Source organism: Paracoccidioides lutzii (genome assembly GCF_000150705.2).
Source record: "Paracoccidioides lutzii Pb01 unplaced genomic scaffold supercont2.16, whole genome shotgun sequence".
Classification (NCBI taxonomy): domain Eukaryota; kingdom Fungi; phylum Ascomycota; class Eurotiomycetes; order Onygenales; family Ajellomycetaceae; genus Paracoccidioides; species Paracoccidioides lutzii.
Window position 1 is genome coordinate 225,534 of NW_015440962.1, and position 16,279 is coordinate 241,812.

At 44.4% G+C, this 16,279-nt stretch overlaps 5 protein-coding genes across 5 annotated transcripts; 2 read left to right on the forward strand and 3 right to left on the reverse strand.

The window, feature by feature from the left end:
* Nucleotides 1–720: 720 nt before the first annotated feature.
* PAAG_05888 (urea transport protein) lies at nucleotides 721–3,377 on the reverse strand (the record flags this gene model as incomplete). Its single annotated transcript, XM_015845713.1, has 8 exons — nucleotides 721–1,001; nucleotides 1,057–2,024; nucleotides 2,112–2,328; nucleotides 2,524–2,528; nucleotides 2,551–2,643; nucleotides 2,706–2,727; nucleotides 3,060–3,237; nucleotides 3,291–3,377. The coding sequence occupies 8 exons, from the start codon at nucleotides 3,375–3,377 to the stop codon at nucleotides 721–723; spliced, it is 1,851 nt and encodes a 616-aa protein (XP_015699939.1).
* Nucleotides 3,378–5,154: 1,777 nt separating this feature from the next.
* PAAG_05889 (GTPase activating protein) lies at nucleotides 5,155–7,831 on the reverse strand (the record flags this gene model as incomplete). The annotated part of the gene is made up of 9 exons (XM_002792055.2): nucleotides 5,155–5,266; nucleotides 5,336–5,406; nucleotides 5,499–5,593; nucleotides 5,675–5,818; nucleotides 5,906–6,461; nucleotides 6,527–6,732; nucleotides 6,818–7,424; nucleotides 7,494–7,547; nucleotides 7,652–7,831. 9 exons carry the CDS (start codon nucleotides 7,829–7,831, stop codon nucleotides 5,155–5,157), a joined length of 2,025 nt encoding a protein of 674 aa, XP_002792101.1.
* Nucleotides 7,832–10,771: 2,940 nt separating this feature from the next.
* Nucleotides 10,772–12,413, reverse strand: PAAG_05890 (hypothetical protein; the record flags this gene model as incomplete). The annotated part of the gene is made up of 5 exons (XM_015845714.1): nucleotides 10,772–11,125; nucleotides 11,210–11,416; nucleotides 11,489–11,523; nucleotides 11,598–11,690; nucleotides 12,317–12,413. 5 exons carry the CDS (start codon nucleotides 12,411–12,413, stop codon nucleotides 10,772–10,774), a joined length of 786 nt encoding a protein of 261 aa, XP_015699940.1.
* A 1,271-nt stretch (nucleotides 12,414–13,684) lies between these two features.
* On the forward strand, nucleotides 13,685–14,220 carry PAAG_05892 (hypothetical protein; the record flags this gene model as incomplete). Its single annotated transcript, XM_002792058.2, has 3 exons — nucleotides 13,685–13,747; nucleotides 13,877–13,981; nucleotides 14,080–14,220. 3 exons carry the CDS (start codon nucleotides 13,685–13,687, stop codon nucleotides 14,218–14,220), a joined length of 309 nt encoding a protein of 102 aa, XP_002792104.2.
* A 1,585-nt stretch (nucleotides 14,221–15,805) lies between these two features.
* On the forward strand, nucleotides 15,806–16,255 carry PAAG_05893 (hypothetical protein; the record flags this gene model as incomplete). The annotated part of the gene is made up of 1 exon (XM_002792059.1): nucleotides 15,806–16,255. One exon carries the CDS (start codon nucleotides 15,806–15,808, stop codon nucleotides 16,253–16,255), a length of 450 nt encoding a protein of 149 aa, XP_002792105.1.
* Nucleotides 16,256–16,279: the final 24 nt, after the last annotated feature.

Genomic DNA, 16,279 nt, shown 5'->3' on the forward strand with positions numbered 1-16,279 from the left:
ATGATGAGCTAATGTGAGTTTTGGATAAGTTTGTATTTCTGAACTATTTCTTCAGATTTATGATCAAAACTTCAACTCCTATGCTCATCTTGCGTTTTTCTGTGATTGTTAGCGTTAGACGCGCACACAATTGTAAATATTATATTGTATGTTAAAAGTCAAAAGGCCCACTTTTCACATCCGTAAAAAGTAAACAAAATAGCTCTCTCAAATCCAATATCCAAAATTGTCAACATATGTTAAATGCATTCCCATCTATCAACATGTATGTATATGTATAATCGCGACATACAAGCGTCCAGGCTGGACGAGTATCCCACCCTACTCAAAAATGCAAACCCATCCTCCTCCGCCCAACTCAATAAAATCAAGAATCTAACACATGGAAAACAAACGGAAACGAAAGCTCCTTTTCTCTCAATTTTTGTATTTGCATAGCTTAAAGATAACCAAGTACATGCAATATAATTAATAGACAGATCTTAGTCACTAAAACATATATGAGAGAAAACAGGAGTAGAGATATGTTCGTTCCATTTGGCGTCAAAGAAGCTAGTATAGCCCGAGTAAATGAGCTGAGCCAAGCTTTGCCCATGTCATGCCAGGCCAGCAGAGTGCCCCCAGGTCCCTGGGGAACAACTGGATCGCTATGAAAGATAACTGGACCAGACGCTAATGGGGAGCTATCCCATTAAAGTCACTTTTTCACTGCACGCTCCCTTACAGAGATGCTTTCGCGTTGCCACGGGCAATATTTGCTTCCGTATCTTGCTTGGCAGCAAATTGGAGGGTGGAAGGTAGTCCTTCGATACCAGATTCAATGGGAGCAGTTCCATAATCGGAAATCCCGTCGCCGGAAGGTTGAAGACGTGGCTCTGGCTTATCCAGAGCATCAAATCTGCGATGTTGGTGTTTGCACAGCAGGAATTGATAGCCCAATCGCAAGCCTAGGGCTGCGATACCGAAGAGAATACCACCCAAGGGGGCGGCGAGGAATGCACCTTGGGTAGTTGTTAGTCACTGGGTAAGAAGGAGGTAAAACAGGGAAGGACATACCAAAAACACTCCAGTCTTGTGCATAAAGACCGTTTCCCAAAAGAATCAATTTAGCCCCCTCCTGTGCATCTTTGAAATAAATTGCTCCGAAAACGAAGACAGAGAAAATCCCCCCTAGCCCTCCAACGACTACTTCGAATCCCTTCCACCAATACGCTTTCTCCCAGAGTCCAAAAGTTAAAACAGGAATCGAAGAAGCAGATACGAGATCAGATATCAGAAAGATCTGCAGCACGCTGGGAGACCTGAGGGCAACAACTACGACAGGGATAATGCACAGAACAACAAGGATGCGCACATATTTCAGTGGCAGGCGGTTGCGGAAGAGGTCGTTACTACCCGTACTAACCATGGCAGACTGCAAGCTGTCAAATGCGGCAGTACTAAGAGAAACAGTCATGACTAGCACGATGCCGACCACCCAGCCAGGGAGTTTTTCGAGAAGCAGGAAAAATGCGATCGAGGCCCGCTGGGGGGGGTTTCCAGGCCAGGCGCCCGACCATGCTGCCAGTAATCCCGTTACACCAACCAGGGTGAGGATGCAAAACACAGTGCCGCTTGCAATTGATACGCCGATGCGCAGGTCGCGGTCACTTTTGGAGGCGAAAGTTCGCAGCCAGAAGTTGGACAGGAAGAAATCGTTCGTGAAGATGGCGATTGGGAGGATATATATTAGCTGCCATCCAAGAAGAGAGGCGTCCAAGAGGCCAGAGGAGTCGATTAGGGATCGATCGATGTTCGTTTTCGTACCCACGGTGATGACAGCTATAATAACTAATCCCACCACCATTGCTCCCTGGATGTTGTCGGTGATAAAAGATACTTTGAAGCCACCCAGGGACGTGTAAATCGTCGTCACCATAACTTGAACGATCACGGTTGGTAATCCGTTGAGTCCAGTGAGAGCACTGACGATTTGTTGAAGCGCAGAAAGTTCCGCAACCATGTATAGAAATAACGTAATCAATCTATCGATGAAAATTAGCCCGTTCCCCAAAAGAAGAAGAGGAAAGGGAAAACTGGGAGTAATTCTGGGAGTAATTCTGGGAGCCTACGTTAAAATACTAAGGTATATCGCCGTAACCAAACCATATCGCTCCCGGGCCCATTCGGTGAGAACAAAACCCTCTGGACATTTTTTTCTGATAATTGGCCCCAAATATCCAAAAACCAATAGCGGTAGTGCCGAAGCTAACCCATAGATAACCAAACCCTGGACACCGGCAATAGTAGCAATTTCAGGATAGGTAAACAAAATCCCCGATCCAAGAGCTGCAAGGAAAAGAAGGTTACAGACACATTCCTAGAATTAGCATATTCCATATCTTCACACAACCAAGGGGGGATATGCGAGTGGAACAGATGGGGGGAAGGGGAGAAGCGGCAGCACGTTTCCCACGCAAGCATTAACTTGGTCGAGTGTTCGACGGTACAATCTCAGCATCATGCCTGCATCGAGCGCCCGACAATCTCTCGGGGTAAAACAACAGCAACGAAATAGAAGCCATGATCTTCCGGAGGTGGATTGTCAAGTTCCCGCCCAATGCCGCAATCAGCGCCCGTAGTGAAGCCGCAGCGAATGCTGCTCTGGACCCACCGATATACAAGGGAAAAAGAGAAAGTTAAGTGATTCGGGATAACCTTCTCACGAATCTTTATCTTCCCTAATTTCTCCATAGACCGTCAGGCCCAGAACAGCATCTACTGAACTGAATCTCGAATACGAACCTGCTGTATGCTGAGATATAAATATAGCATCAAATCTGTAAGATTACTCCAGGTCCTTCGCTTCCGGAGATCGCCACCACTTTCAGTCATTCCGCAGGGCTCAAGTCTTGGCCGTGGTGGGATACGTTATTGGTGGTAATGTCACCACCACAATACTTAATTGATTGTCGTTTTCTGCTGGGTCATCGCCGCTAGCTACACAAGTATTCTTGCTGCCGCTTCTCACGAAGAAGAGAACCATGGGAGCGCGATGGCGCTTTGTCTGCGCAACTCACCCGACGCAATAAAGTTCAGGGCAAGAGGGATAGCTACAAAGGATGACAGGGGAAGCATTAGCCAGTTCACAACGAGGTGATCACTAAGTGAAAAGGAGAAAAACAGGGCACTGGTAGGTGTGCGGGTGATGCCATCTAGAGATGCATATCCTTCAAGAATGGGATGATAAATGGAGAACTGTTCGTTGGTGAGTGCAGTTTTTTTTTCCTAACCCTTCTGAGTGCCATTACTGGACACAAAGTCCTTGGTGGTTTGTTTTCGAAGACGATATGCGATATAGAGTCCGAGAGCTCTGCGCCATAGTTCCGAAGTAACATCAGCCACTATCCATCCTCAACATCTGTATTCGTCAAAGGGGTGTGGGGAGGAGAGGGGAGGTGGATGGTGTTTGGAGGAGGTCTATACAGGAAAGCTGCGTAGGTCAAATATATCAAGGCATTTGATGCCTGGGAGGACGGTTGGCCCATTCTCTGGACAGTCGCACGGTGGGTATTGGGATGTGTGATGTGCAGCCTAACTCGGTAATGAAAAGTGGTAGATAAGCTTCTCAAAGATGAGCTGCTGGGTGAAAGAGAAGACAGCGACGAAATATAGGGTAAGGCACAGAAGAACGAGGAGAATGAAAAGCAGAAAGAGGAGAAACGGTGTGACAATGAAGAGGGGGGGGGAATGGTTTTTCATATTCGATTACATTCTCAAAATGCAACTTTCAAAATTGCGCCTTGACTCAATCCCACAAACTTCCGAACTTTTCAGTGTGGGTTGTCGGGGTCACGTGAAGAAAGGAAGATACTTATTAAATCAATGATATGATTCTTTCAGTTCAGAATTATTATTTTTTTTAAAAAAAAGAGTAAAAAGATAAGAAATTGAAATTAATTTCTTATATCTATGGTCAACTCATTAAATACAGAAATTTTAAATTAATAATATATCTCAATCATATTCTGAAAATTTTAAAAATATATAAATGCATTTATAGTGTATTAATTAATTATATTAAAGTTGATTTAAAGATATATTATCAAATGCTATATTAAAAAATTTTATTAAGTATTTTTATAATATATTATATTACAAATTTAAAGAAGTTAATATAAGTTTTTAAAGAAAGGAAATAATTTATAATAAATCTTTGATCAATATTTAAATATCAAATATATTACCATTAACTATATTATATTAATATAAATACTATTATTAATAATATTATGAGAAACTTTTACTAAATTTAAATATTTTTTTAATAAAAATTTAATTAACTATATATTATAAAGAAATTACTACTAATTAGTTACTATATTTAGTTATGTTATCTTTCTAAAATAAGTAAAATTAACTAATTTATTTTTAACTATTTGTCATTATAAAAATGCGTAAAATATAATATGAAATAAGTGTTTTTAATCTCTGATGAATATCATGAAATATTAAAATAATTACTATGAGAGATTGATAAATAATATATTGAATATTTGATTTTTTTCACCTTTTGCTTTTATATGTATAAGTACACCTTCTCTCTAAACTTATATTGATCTCAAGGTAAATAGATCTGTGATAATTGAAAAAAATTTATATTTAATATACCCTCACTTCTTGAACGAGTGTAGATTTGGCAGGAGACACCGTGCACGGGTAGACAATGCCACACAGGGATCTCGAGCTTGAGCTGAGTTAACTATTAGGATGGATACTGATTATAATAGGCAGCTATCTTGCCAAGGGAGAATAAATACTAAAGTCAACCGCAAGAATGACAAACAAAGCTCAAAAAGAGGGGAAGGGGGAAAGGAGAAAGAACTGTACATGAACAAGGCAAAGGAACAATAGGTAGTTGTCCGCTGATCGTCGACCGCAATAATGAGAAGAAAAGGAGGGGGAAGAGGGTTAAGGGATTTTGCTACGTAACAGATATTGCAATCCACAGAAAGGGATGGTTGTTGGCTAGTATAGAAGCAAGGTAGAAAGAGAAGTATAGGTAGGTAGGGATACAAGTATAATTAATAGAAGGAAGAGTAAAGAATCCAGGTAAAAAATGGGCGGGAGAATATATAATGGATGCCAAATGAAGGATCGAGTGCCCCTGTCCTTCTAATCCTCATCAAAGATCTGGAACGTATTTTGCAGAATGGTCTCGATGACCCGCGCCTGCCAGCCGGAGTCCGCAATGTTGTGACCCGCATTTGAGCCCATCAGGGTCAGACTAGGAGAGGTGTGTCCGGATCAGTGAACATAGCATTTAAAGGGATAAAGCGAAGCTATAAAGACTCACCCAAAACTAATGGCAATATTGCCTGCGTTCATTCTGTTCTCTGTAGACCGCTCTTGCACATGGTTGAGATGCTGTGACCATTTTTTCAACATAAGTCAGCAGATCCTAGGTTCAAAGATTGATGGGTGAGGTTAAAAGAGCAGTGGGGTAGAGGGGGGCAAACCAAAATTAAGGCACGGAGTGTAGCATAATTCGGGTCGGGAAGATTGTTTATAAGGGCATGCAAGGCGTCACGACGTTGGATATCATCTTCGCGTTCTATATTTTATGTCACAGTGGGCATATTTAGCAAACCATACATCCAAGCGCAGATAGATTGGGAGCAAGTGTTCGACATACGGGCCGCAGTGATGAAATCTGAATAGTGCTTATTGGTAAACAACGGGTCCGGAAGTTCTCTGAAGAACTGCTTCAGCAGCCCAGCTACGCTGTTGACGTCATGGAAGAAATTTTCCGGGTTTGTGAAGTCGACTTGGGAGGAATCTACATGCCATGATACACGAGGTTAGTTTTGACCCACGAAACCATCCTGAAATCTAATCTACCAGTTTTATAATAATTTTGACATACCATTATCAAACAAAGCTTTCAAATGCGCAATGTGACTCGCATTGCCGGAGAGACGGTAGATGCCCTCAACATTAAGCCCGAAAAGCTCAATGCCCTGGATGCACTGGTACACGATCATGGGAATGGCAGTTCCGTCTCGCTGGAACAGTTCTTCCAATGAAACACCAAATACTGGTTTGAGCGGCGGCAGATCTGTATTATACCCGTTCCTGCCTCCCAGCTGGCGTTCCTGGGGGGGTGGTGCTGGCGCCTGCGGATAAGGCTGGTAGGGCGTCGGCATCTGGACGGGGCTCTGTCCTGTATACTGTTGTTGTGGGGGGGGCACTTGCGTGGGCACTGGTGCTTGTGGGTGCATGCCGTACTGTTCATGGTGTTGCATGAGCGGTTGATGTGGTGGTGGGGCCGAGAACATCATTGGAGGTTGTTGATGCTGGGATTGGGTCGAAGCAGACTTGGGAGAGGTTGGACTGTGGGTGGGGCCAGGGAATTGCTGCGCTGCGGCCGGGTGCTGACTGGTTGTCTGGATAGGAGTTGGCTGCGGAGGTGCCGTGAGTGTCTAGGTTTGGCACGTTAGATATAAAGAGTAGATTTCCTAGCAAATAACCTGGGCGGAATACGAACTGGATGCCTTTCGTATCTGATCTCTGTTACACCCGATGCAATCTTTGACGAATGGCTCAAGACATAAGACTTAAAATCCCCTTCGTTGTCCACTTCATAGGCAACGTCACGTAGGCTCTTGAACTCGGCACCACTGACAGGGGGGATGTTTCTCAATGGGCTCACGCATAGGCCATTCCCAAGCAAAAGTTTTTCTGTGAACATAGCTGCAGACAAATATCAGCTTTAGATGTCATATAACCCCCAAATGCGCGGTACCTTTACTCTAGAAAATAAAATAAAACCACATACCAAATTTCTGCATTTGAAGCCCAAGCCCCGAATCGCCTTCCGAAATCAAATCCTGCAATGCACGCACCGCCTGCGGCCTCAGCGAAGTGGTAAGTTCTTTCCTCTGGCTCTGGGCAGATTGGACCTTGGCCGCATAATCCGCATCCGCATTCTGGACCTTACGCAAGAGATCCTGCTCATGCTGGGCCGCGGATTTGGGGCCCTTCAAGCCGAATTTACCGGGGTGGCTATCCCCCGTTCTCGCCCGGTCATACTGTTCAGCGAGAGAATTGTATTTCGCCTTTGCCTTCTCCGCCATGATTTCTGCATCTTGTACACGCTTTTCCGAGCTCAGGCCGGTCTGCTTCCAGTGCTTCCGGCCGCGTTCCATAACCGCAGCCAACTCGTTTAAGTCATCTGATATCTGGAGCAGGGAGATCGCAAACTGAAGGCCATGATCGGCCATGCGGTCGTAGATACGATGTATCTCGTCACAACTAGTTGCGAGGGTGCCCTGGCGGTTTTCGAAGCGGTGGGCGGAGTCGTGCATGGTACGAGCGAGCTTCTTGAGACCTTGTGCATGTTCCTCTTCGAGGCTGGATCGCTTGCGAAGAAAACTTGAGAAGTCCTAGGTTTTGATTGATACCAATTGGCTATTGGGCTCAAATATTCGGGAGGGGAACGATAGAGAACAAACCCTGGTGGATGCGATAGTTTGTTTCAACCTGGTTAAAAGGATTGAAATTCCAATCTGCCCAGTGGCAATAGAATTGTTAGCTATGTTCTCCTCTGACTCAGAAATGCGTCTGTGCGCTTCAACGACGGGAAGCAAGGACTGAGGGTTGTTCTCCATACATCCGACTGCAGGACTCTCTCCAGCTGAGCCATCTCCTCATGGTTAACGGCAGCCATTGTTTGAGGGGCGGTCGTTTTCACCGGCGGCGACGGGGGCCGGGGAGGCAGTTCGTTTTCTGTGCGCGGAGAGGTGTCCGTCGGATGGACACTATCAAGAGGTGGGGGAGTGTTGTCTGACATGGCTGCTAATAAACGGAGATAGACATGCACCTGGACTTTGGTAGGGCACACCAGGTTGGGTATGAGATAGAATCCAGCAACGAGTTGGCACTTGGGAGCTACCACAGCATATATGCGTCAATGTCCAGTAAAAATATGATGGATGGCCGGCCTGGGCCACTTGGAGGATGGACGGTTTGGCGTTTTGAGGCGGTGGTGGCGGAGGAAATCAATTGCGGGTCGGGGAAGATTTTAACTCGGCTGAGGTTGGAACACGTTGGCTTCTCGCTAACTAATAAGCGGTTAGCGGGGTGCGGTCAGGGGCTGATCTCGCATATCTCTATTATCTCAGCACGGAGTCGGGCAGTCACCGTAGTAAGTTTATTTGTGTGTGTGTGTGTGTGTGTATATATATATATAGTGACGGAGTTTGGACATGGAGTGCTCGTTCCTTCAGACTTTTTCCTTTTAACTTAACCCAAATCCTCCATCTATTTGCTCGGAAAATATCATTGATCCACAGCAATATCCCAACCAATCTCCAGCCTCTTATGGTGTCATACAGGAGGGGACAACGGGCAACGTGACTGACGCGATTTTTTTACCCTTCAACCCGCCAGCTTCAAACCTCACTGCCATGTCAAATAACGCGAACATTGAGCTCACAGGAGCTGAATTCCTCTCTCAGAAAGGGGCAAATAACACCACTATTAATAAATAGGGAGTTGATCGGATTGCTTCTATGCAGCATGTCACTGATTTGTTAGTTTACCCTTAGAGAGACTGCAGTCTTTTGTTTACAAGAACACTCACAAACTCTTAGGAGAAAGAGTTCTTATATAGTGTAAGTCCGCCTCTAAACTAATGAATATTTATCAATTCTTTAGAATTTTATTTTCTTTTTTAACAATTTTTCAACTTTATTAATTTTCATGTTTTATATATATATATATATATATATATTTTCATTTATATGGATATCTACTTATTTTAGTTATTATCTTAGTTTTTAAATTAAATATAAATTTTAATACCCTCTACTCCATCTAACAGATACTTTTACTTATATTCAAATATAAGAAATAATGTGTTGAGAAGTCAATCTGTGGAATTGTAAATTGTAGCTGGCGGTTTCGCTGTTATGTTTGTCGAGTGGCCAGTCACGTTACCACAGACCGTTACAACATGTACACATCTCCAGTTCTTATTTTCGACCCATCGACCCATTGTCACCGAGAATATGCTGGATGGCACTGCTCAAACCACTACCTGTTCCTGTCAGCTTTATCCCTCTCTCCAGTGTGTTTGGGTCTTGCCAACAGCCAGGAAATCAACCGAAGAGCACAGTTTCCATTTTATTTCTGGATTAGCTTCATATATCTCCAGATTACAACTTTTGGGATGCATGCCGTGCATAGCTTACGAGCAGTCCCTTGCAGGGGTCAGTTTAATTCAAGTCTTGGGTTGCTTTAACTAACGGACGCTTTCCTACTTGCATACATATGACTGTGGAGTTCTTGGTGCAGCCTGACTCGAGATACACATGAGATACAAAAGGCTTCATGAGAAGAGCAGGCTCACAGTTCGGTCATGGACCACATCATACAAAATACATAAACTGTTGATCTTATGGTTGCATGTTAATATGAAAGAGCCACTTCGGGGGTGGAGCTAGTTTAAACGTCACTGATCTTAGGAGGGAGTCTCGAAGTGCCCCGCGCTGGGCGCCTTGGAACCGGGATGATTATATCACGCAGTGATTAGGTGACAGCTGGTCTTTGATGGCAATTAAGAAGGACTGGGGAGATCTTGTTCGCATTCGCTCCTGGGCAAAGCTCTCTAGTTCCTCAGACAGCAGTTGACGCTCGAGCTTGGAGACCAGCTAAGACCACCAAGTGGACAATTCCAAGGTTTCTTGGCAGGCGACAAAGGGGAAACCTAACCCCTACAAAGCAAATATGTATTTATATTTAAATATCCAATAACATATATATATATTATATATAGGCGGCAATAAACAACATGAATATATACACATAACCAATTATACAGAGAGAAATATATTATATAAAAGGGTCAACTTATAGTCAGTAGAAATAGTCTTATATAATGAAAATCAAGGAAACAATAATATCAAATGCACGCAGCAAATTGATCTTTTGAGATATGTAGAAAGTAAAGAAGAAGTTCTCAATAAAATAGAACTTGAGAGCTTTTGCTCAAGTAGTTGTGACTGAAAGCATATATTAATACTGAAGTTCCATGAATCATGAGTTTAAGATCATTATTCACAGGCTTGAAGATTATCAGGTGAGACAGGTCATTCTGATTGAATGAATCAGACTGCACACTTAACAAAACTTGTGCACCTGCCTTCTTGATGGTTGAAAAGATCCCTGTGTCAGAGCAGGATCTGATAAGTGGCAGTTGTGGTTATGGAATTCTGCTGCCTGGTTGTGACTAAGGAGTTCTGTGTTCTGTGTGGTTGCAGCCAGCATTGAAGCTGATGCTGATCAATGAGCTGAGGGTCTGCTGAATCATGGACTGCGTCAGTGTGGGCGCATCTGTTGGTGCGGATGCCATTGGCATGGGCTCTCCCCCAGTTCCTCTGAAGAGTGAGAAGAGATTGTCCATAGTGAGATTCAGGACAAATTTTTCTCGTGTCACTTTACTCTATCTGATTCGTTCTTATCTGACTGAGATACGCATAAATATATGCGCTAGGTAATCGTAGTTCGGGAGTGACTAGAGGACCTCAGTAATTCATAACAACAAGTGTATGTATTTCTCATCCATGAAATAATTGCACTCAAAAGAGTGAAGTATGACAGCATCCCCATTACTAACGTTGTGACTATACTGATTAGTTATGCTAGTATCACGAATCCAGGCAGTATTGATTGGTGCCGTCCCATTATCTGAAATGCTGTCATACTCCTGCATTGTCAAGGGAACAAGAGCTCATACCATATTTTTCCAATGCTCGGATCGAGAAAGTATCATAACCTTGCGTCTGTCCGAAGAGGTTGGCATGTAGAATTCGGAGCTGTGATCTTCGCGCCCCGCTCTCAGGGCGGGCCTCGAGGGGTATTTGTATTCTCCAGGCGGCCTGCGACTTCGCCTATTGGTTCTTTTGGGGGGAGAGAGGTGTGGTAACGCTGAGGCTGTCTGGGAGAACAATCGAGGGTTGATAATCTTTTCAGGCTCAAAGACCTCCTCATTGGCTGTATCACCTGCTGTTTTGATGAGGAGTGGTTCCATCATATCAGTGATTAGCTGATTCCATTCAGAAGGGGGTCTTTCTATGGGGCAATCCTAACCACATTGTGAACCTCAGAGTATGAGGAGCTGAATTTATATGTCGGATTCCCTTCTTCGCGCTTGACGTTGTCGAAGTACTGAGGGCATTTTGCAAGTGCCCACACCAAGCCAATGCATTCCAATTCCGTGGTTCAGTAGCGGCGCTCGTTGGTTGGCAACCGTCGAGAGAGGAAGAGGAGGGGAAGTTTTAATGGCGGTGGATGTCGATTCATCCCACCCAGGCACAAACGGAACTTTCGAACCTGCGGTATTTCGCCCCTCCTGGGGAAGGGAAGGATTGTCACTCTGTAAATAGGCGATGAGCATATCACGCAGCTCTTACCAATGTTCTGCCAGGCAATCAGTCATTCGGTATACAAGGAGATGGAGGAATTCCCTATTGCGCTGTGTCTCTAGAACCATGTAGGAACTAAAAAGCGCTTAATTTGGCCCGTCACCAGACCCGAAAACAGGCCTTGATTCGTACTTTTGGAGTTTGTATGCGTGAAGACGGTGGGACGACACTCTCGTGAACTTTTCACAATTTTGCCTGGTCGATGTGAAGAATACGTCCGATGACCTACACCGTGGGAGTGTGGTTCACTTCTAAGTTGAAGGAGCAAACATTACGACGTGAGAGTTGCAGGTTGAATCACGCACTAGAACTCCTCCATAGGCACAAATGAAAAACCGTTTCGTTTCCTCAGGAGGCGGTTTAAAAGTCGAATGTCTGATTTTCGTTGGCACGGAAGACCCTTTCAGAATTGCTCATGCATGCCCGTTGAACATGCTGCCCTTTTGGGGTGGTCCTCTCAGAATTATTATATTTCCCATATGAGAGTGTCCATCATCATCAAATCGGCCAAAAGGATCAAAATCCGAGCGGGAAGAGACATTGTAATGGAGTCTAATCACAATTAGACATTGCCACTTGTGAACCAAGGATAGGGGCTAACACTAATACTGACAGTTTAACTTGCTTGCCTATGCAGTCCAGCTGCGAAATAGCGGTCTCTGAGGAAACCCCGACTACGCAAGTCCGTTGGGATCGAATACGAGATGAAACTTCATAGCATGACGTGCGTGATGTATGTGATGTATGTGACATTCCTCGATCTCATCTGCGTGATCGATGAACATCTCGCAGACTTAGAAACGGGTGAGTATCGAAACCATTTCGAATGGAAGAAGCTCCCGTGAACTTACCTGTCGTAATTGCGGTCCGCATTTGTCGTTCCCGCATCCGAACGACACCGTTCACTATTTTTGGAACGGGACTTGTCTCATTATCCACACCGTCCATCGACTGCTTCAAACAGCACAGGCGCAGTAATTGTAGCCTTTCCGTTGCTTACGACCTTTATAACTAGCTGGTGGGACTTGTCATTGGAGACTGGTATAATATTGTGTATATATATATTCGACAAAAAGGGGTTTTTTTCTTCTTTCTTTTTGAGACATCCGTACTTTGGAAAACCGTGTCGGCCTGTGTAAACTGCCAACAGAGTACGCAGAGATCAGAATAAAAGGGTTCAATATCTCATGCCCGTATTTGTTGCGGTGTGGCAATTGATATTTGGTTATAGCATAAATACATATGAGGATATCGCTTGTCAGAAGGACCATGCACATAGCCCTGAAGAGGATCAAATTCTGAATACGAAAAGAAGTGAAGTTGAAACCTGTTAAGATTATAAGGATAATAGCAGCAATGGCTATTAAACCGTGTATGAATAACCGGCGAATGGAAAGAAATGGGAGAAAAATGAAGATATTCGGCATATCGCAGAGACGCAGTGGCATTGGGACACGGCTGCGACCATCCGATCCAGCATTAATATCTACCCTTATAAGTGACTGGATGGGCCAAAGACATCGGCATCCTTGCATCCTGCATCCTGCGTCCTGCATCCTGCATCCTGCATCCTCTTTGGGATGTGTTTATCTATTCCCGCGTATCTGCAGTAGAGATAGAAAAGCTGCAGGCGGCCAAGTGTGATTAGAAGAATGTGCCCAGTTTAGGTTAACTGATCCATGGTTTGCATCCAGGCCCAGCCTAATAAACTCCCAAACGTTCCAAAAGACAGGCGTAAACAAACTCCCTGTTCCTGAGTTACCATTTGACGACAAGGTGGCCAATCAATTTACAATTTCCACGCAGAGCCGTGTTTATGCCTTGCCTTTAACCAACTTAGTGGCATCATCACCGAGAGACAGGCCTTTCTCGGGGAACCGGTTTACTGGGGACTCGTGGCTTTTTGCGCTCAGTTATATACAGCCCCGCAGTTTTAAAGGGCATCCAGTAGGGACTAACTACGAGGGAGGATGGATGTACCGCGGTTATTTTTTGTGACGGTGGTTATCAAGAGCTTGGGGATAGCCGGGGATGGCCTTTTTTTTTTTTTTTTGATCAGTATTTAAAATGGAGGTGAAGACAAGGATAATAATCACTTCACACTCGTCTCTATGATAACATTTGTCAATTGGAAAGTAATTCTTTTATTTAAAAAAAAAGGAAAAAGAAAAGGAAAAAAAGAAAAAAAGAAAAATACAAGATAAAACGCATCAACAGTCATGGCCTCCAACGAAATTCATCTCGTGGCCATCATAAAGCCGAAGCCGGGCAAAATCGACGAAGTGAGTTATATTGAGCACTGAATTATAAATAAATCCTAAAGAATTTAAGGGAAAAAAAAAAAAAATGAATAAACAAATAAATGTGTATATAATATAATAAATTAAAATACTAACATCCCCCCGTCACAGGTCGCCGCCCTCTTCGCCGAAACCGCCAAAAAGGTCCAAGCCGCCGAACCCGACACACTGGCCTACTATGCCATCCGACCAAAGACTGGAGACGAATTGCTCATCGTGGAGAGGCAAGGACACCCACGTTTTATATAGAAAACTAGATTTGGCTTCAAACTTGCGCTAACATATTTTGTTCTTCCTCGCATAACAGATACAAGGATGCCAAGGCGATTCAGACACACGGCAGCACGGAGCACTTCAAGGAATTCTCTCAGGCCGTAGCCCCACTGGTGCAAGGTCCGTCAACACTGAAGATTGGGAGCGAGGTTGGTGGGTTTAGGAGGGATGAGAAGTTGTAATTTTCGCCTTGAAAGTCGAGGCGGACCGGAAGAGAGGAGGGGATGTATATACCATTATATATATATACCTTCAGTGTTGGTGCTGCTCGTTCCGTGGTACAGAGGCTCTGCACGGGGACAGTTAATATATATATATATATATATATATATATATGGAAGGGATGGGGGGCTGCTGATGTATATATGTGATGTGGAACTACATATTCAGTTTTTTCATTTACCCTTTTTTATTCGGGAAGTGGAGTAGGTTGGATATTTAATTTTTTTGTATTTGACCGGTTCGGGGGATGCGAGACAGATCTATCTCAGTAGTGGCTAGTTACCTACCCGGAAATGAAGTTTGAAGCATCCGAGTGGAAAGTGATGAAACTGCAAGAGTCTCAGCCTGCCGTGAGAATTCCAAGGTCGACAAAAGCTTGCTTGATGGAGCAAATTTCTGAAACTGAAGTAGGCAAGTTGGGAGATCCCTGTTGGCTTGCCTCATATCTATGTGGGTATGCGTGTGGGTGTGATGCACTTCGCCATTTTGGGGATTTTCTGTATGTTCTTTGAACAACAAGGAAGAATTGGTTGGCAATTCTGGGAGGATAGGTGTACCTGGGTGGAGAAAAAGCGTAATAACAGGTCTTCAAGATTGTATTTTTCATATCGTGGGTCTCTGTAAGGCTGCTGGAGAGGTTTGCAGTGTGAACATATCTAGAAGGGTATCCCCATTGCGGCTATCGATAACAATCCGCTTGGCTCCACCACAGCCTAGGTACGGGACATGGTTTAGCAGCGGCAAAAACTAGCAGCAGAAGCAGCCGCAGGGTGCTGCGGAAATACCGTAACGATGTCAAAATGCTTCCCGGCAGGGCCTGAGTGGTATGATCCCAAACTGGATGAGAGGAGGGGCTCCCATCGCTGATCGCCTACGTCATTCCTTGTCGCAAGGGTATTGGATATCATGAAGATAAAATCTGCCAATAATAGCAAAAGACCAACCAAAATACATTAAGCCAGATATCACAGCTACGTCTGGTGATCTCTGGTGAGATACTCGGGGGATCCATCTAGTGCAATGCAGCGAACCAGCCAAAGGGACCGGGGAAACCGGGGGGATAGTCCACATGGGGAAAAAGAGGCGGAACGGGCCAACCAGTAAGTTTTGGAGCTGGTATTCTGTAGCTCAAGTCGGGCATGGGCTTGAAATAATTCGGAGGGATTGGGTATTGAACGGGGTCAAAGTCAGTCTTTTAAACGGATTCTTCTGGGCCAACCAAGCCGCGAACGGACTTGGTGATGTTTCAAGGATTGCACAGGACATTGAGGACGCCGACTGGGGGAATATTTTATCCGGAGGGCGCTTAGGGTGTCCCTCACAGCCACCCTGAACAAAAATTTTTTTTTTTTTTTTTTTAAAAAAAGAATAAATAAAAATAAATAAAAAAGTTCAAGGGATAATTAACATAAATTAACATTTTAACTGGGGACATGCGTTTGTTCCTGGGAGAATCCATGGGTCGAATCAAAGTCTGTATTTATTTGCCCTGGTGTCTAAAGGCTGTTTTGTTTCCCTTGTAGTTGATCCGGACGGGCCTGGGAGATGAGACCCGTGCCAAGCGCCCCAAGGCTCAGCCATCGAATCACGATAAACTCGCCCTCTGCTCTTCTCGACCAACTCCCTCATCTCACCTCACCCTCATCCTCGACTTTCGCTCAACGACTCCATCTCCATCTCCATCTCCTCTCTTCCCCTCTCTTCCCCTCTCTTCCCCTCTCTTCTCCTCTCTTCTCCTCTCTTCTCCCTCTTCTCCCTCTCCTCCCTCTCCTCCCCTCCCCGGCATGGTACAATGCAAAGGATGTCCCTGCGTTGTCGCTTCGCAAACTAAGATTATGCGGAGCCTGTATTGAGCTAAGATATTCCGAATCCAGGAAACCATACACAGAGTTACAAAAAACAGATAAACGGTGCATAAAACAACAAAACAACTCGGACAGCATCTCTGGAAAAAGTACCTGCGTCGAATTCGGGTTTGATGCGTCAGAAAAATAAATCATAGATCTTTTTATACGAAGC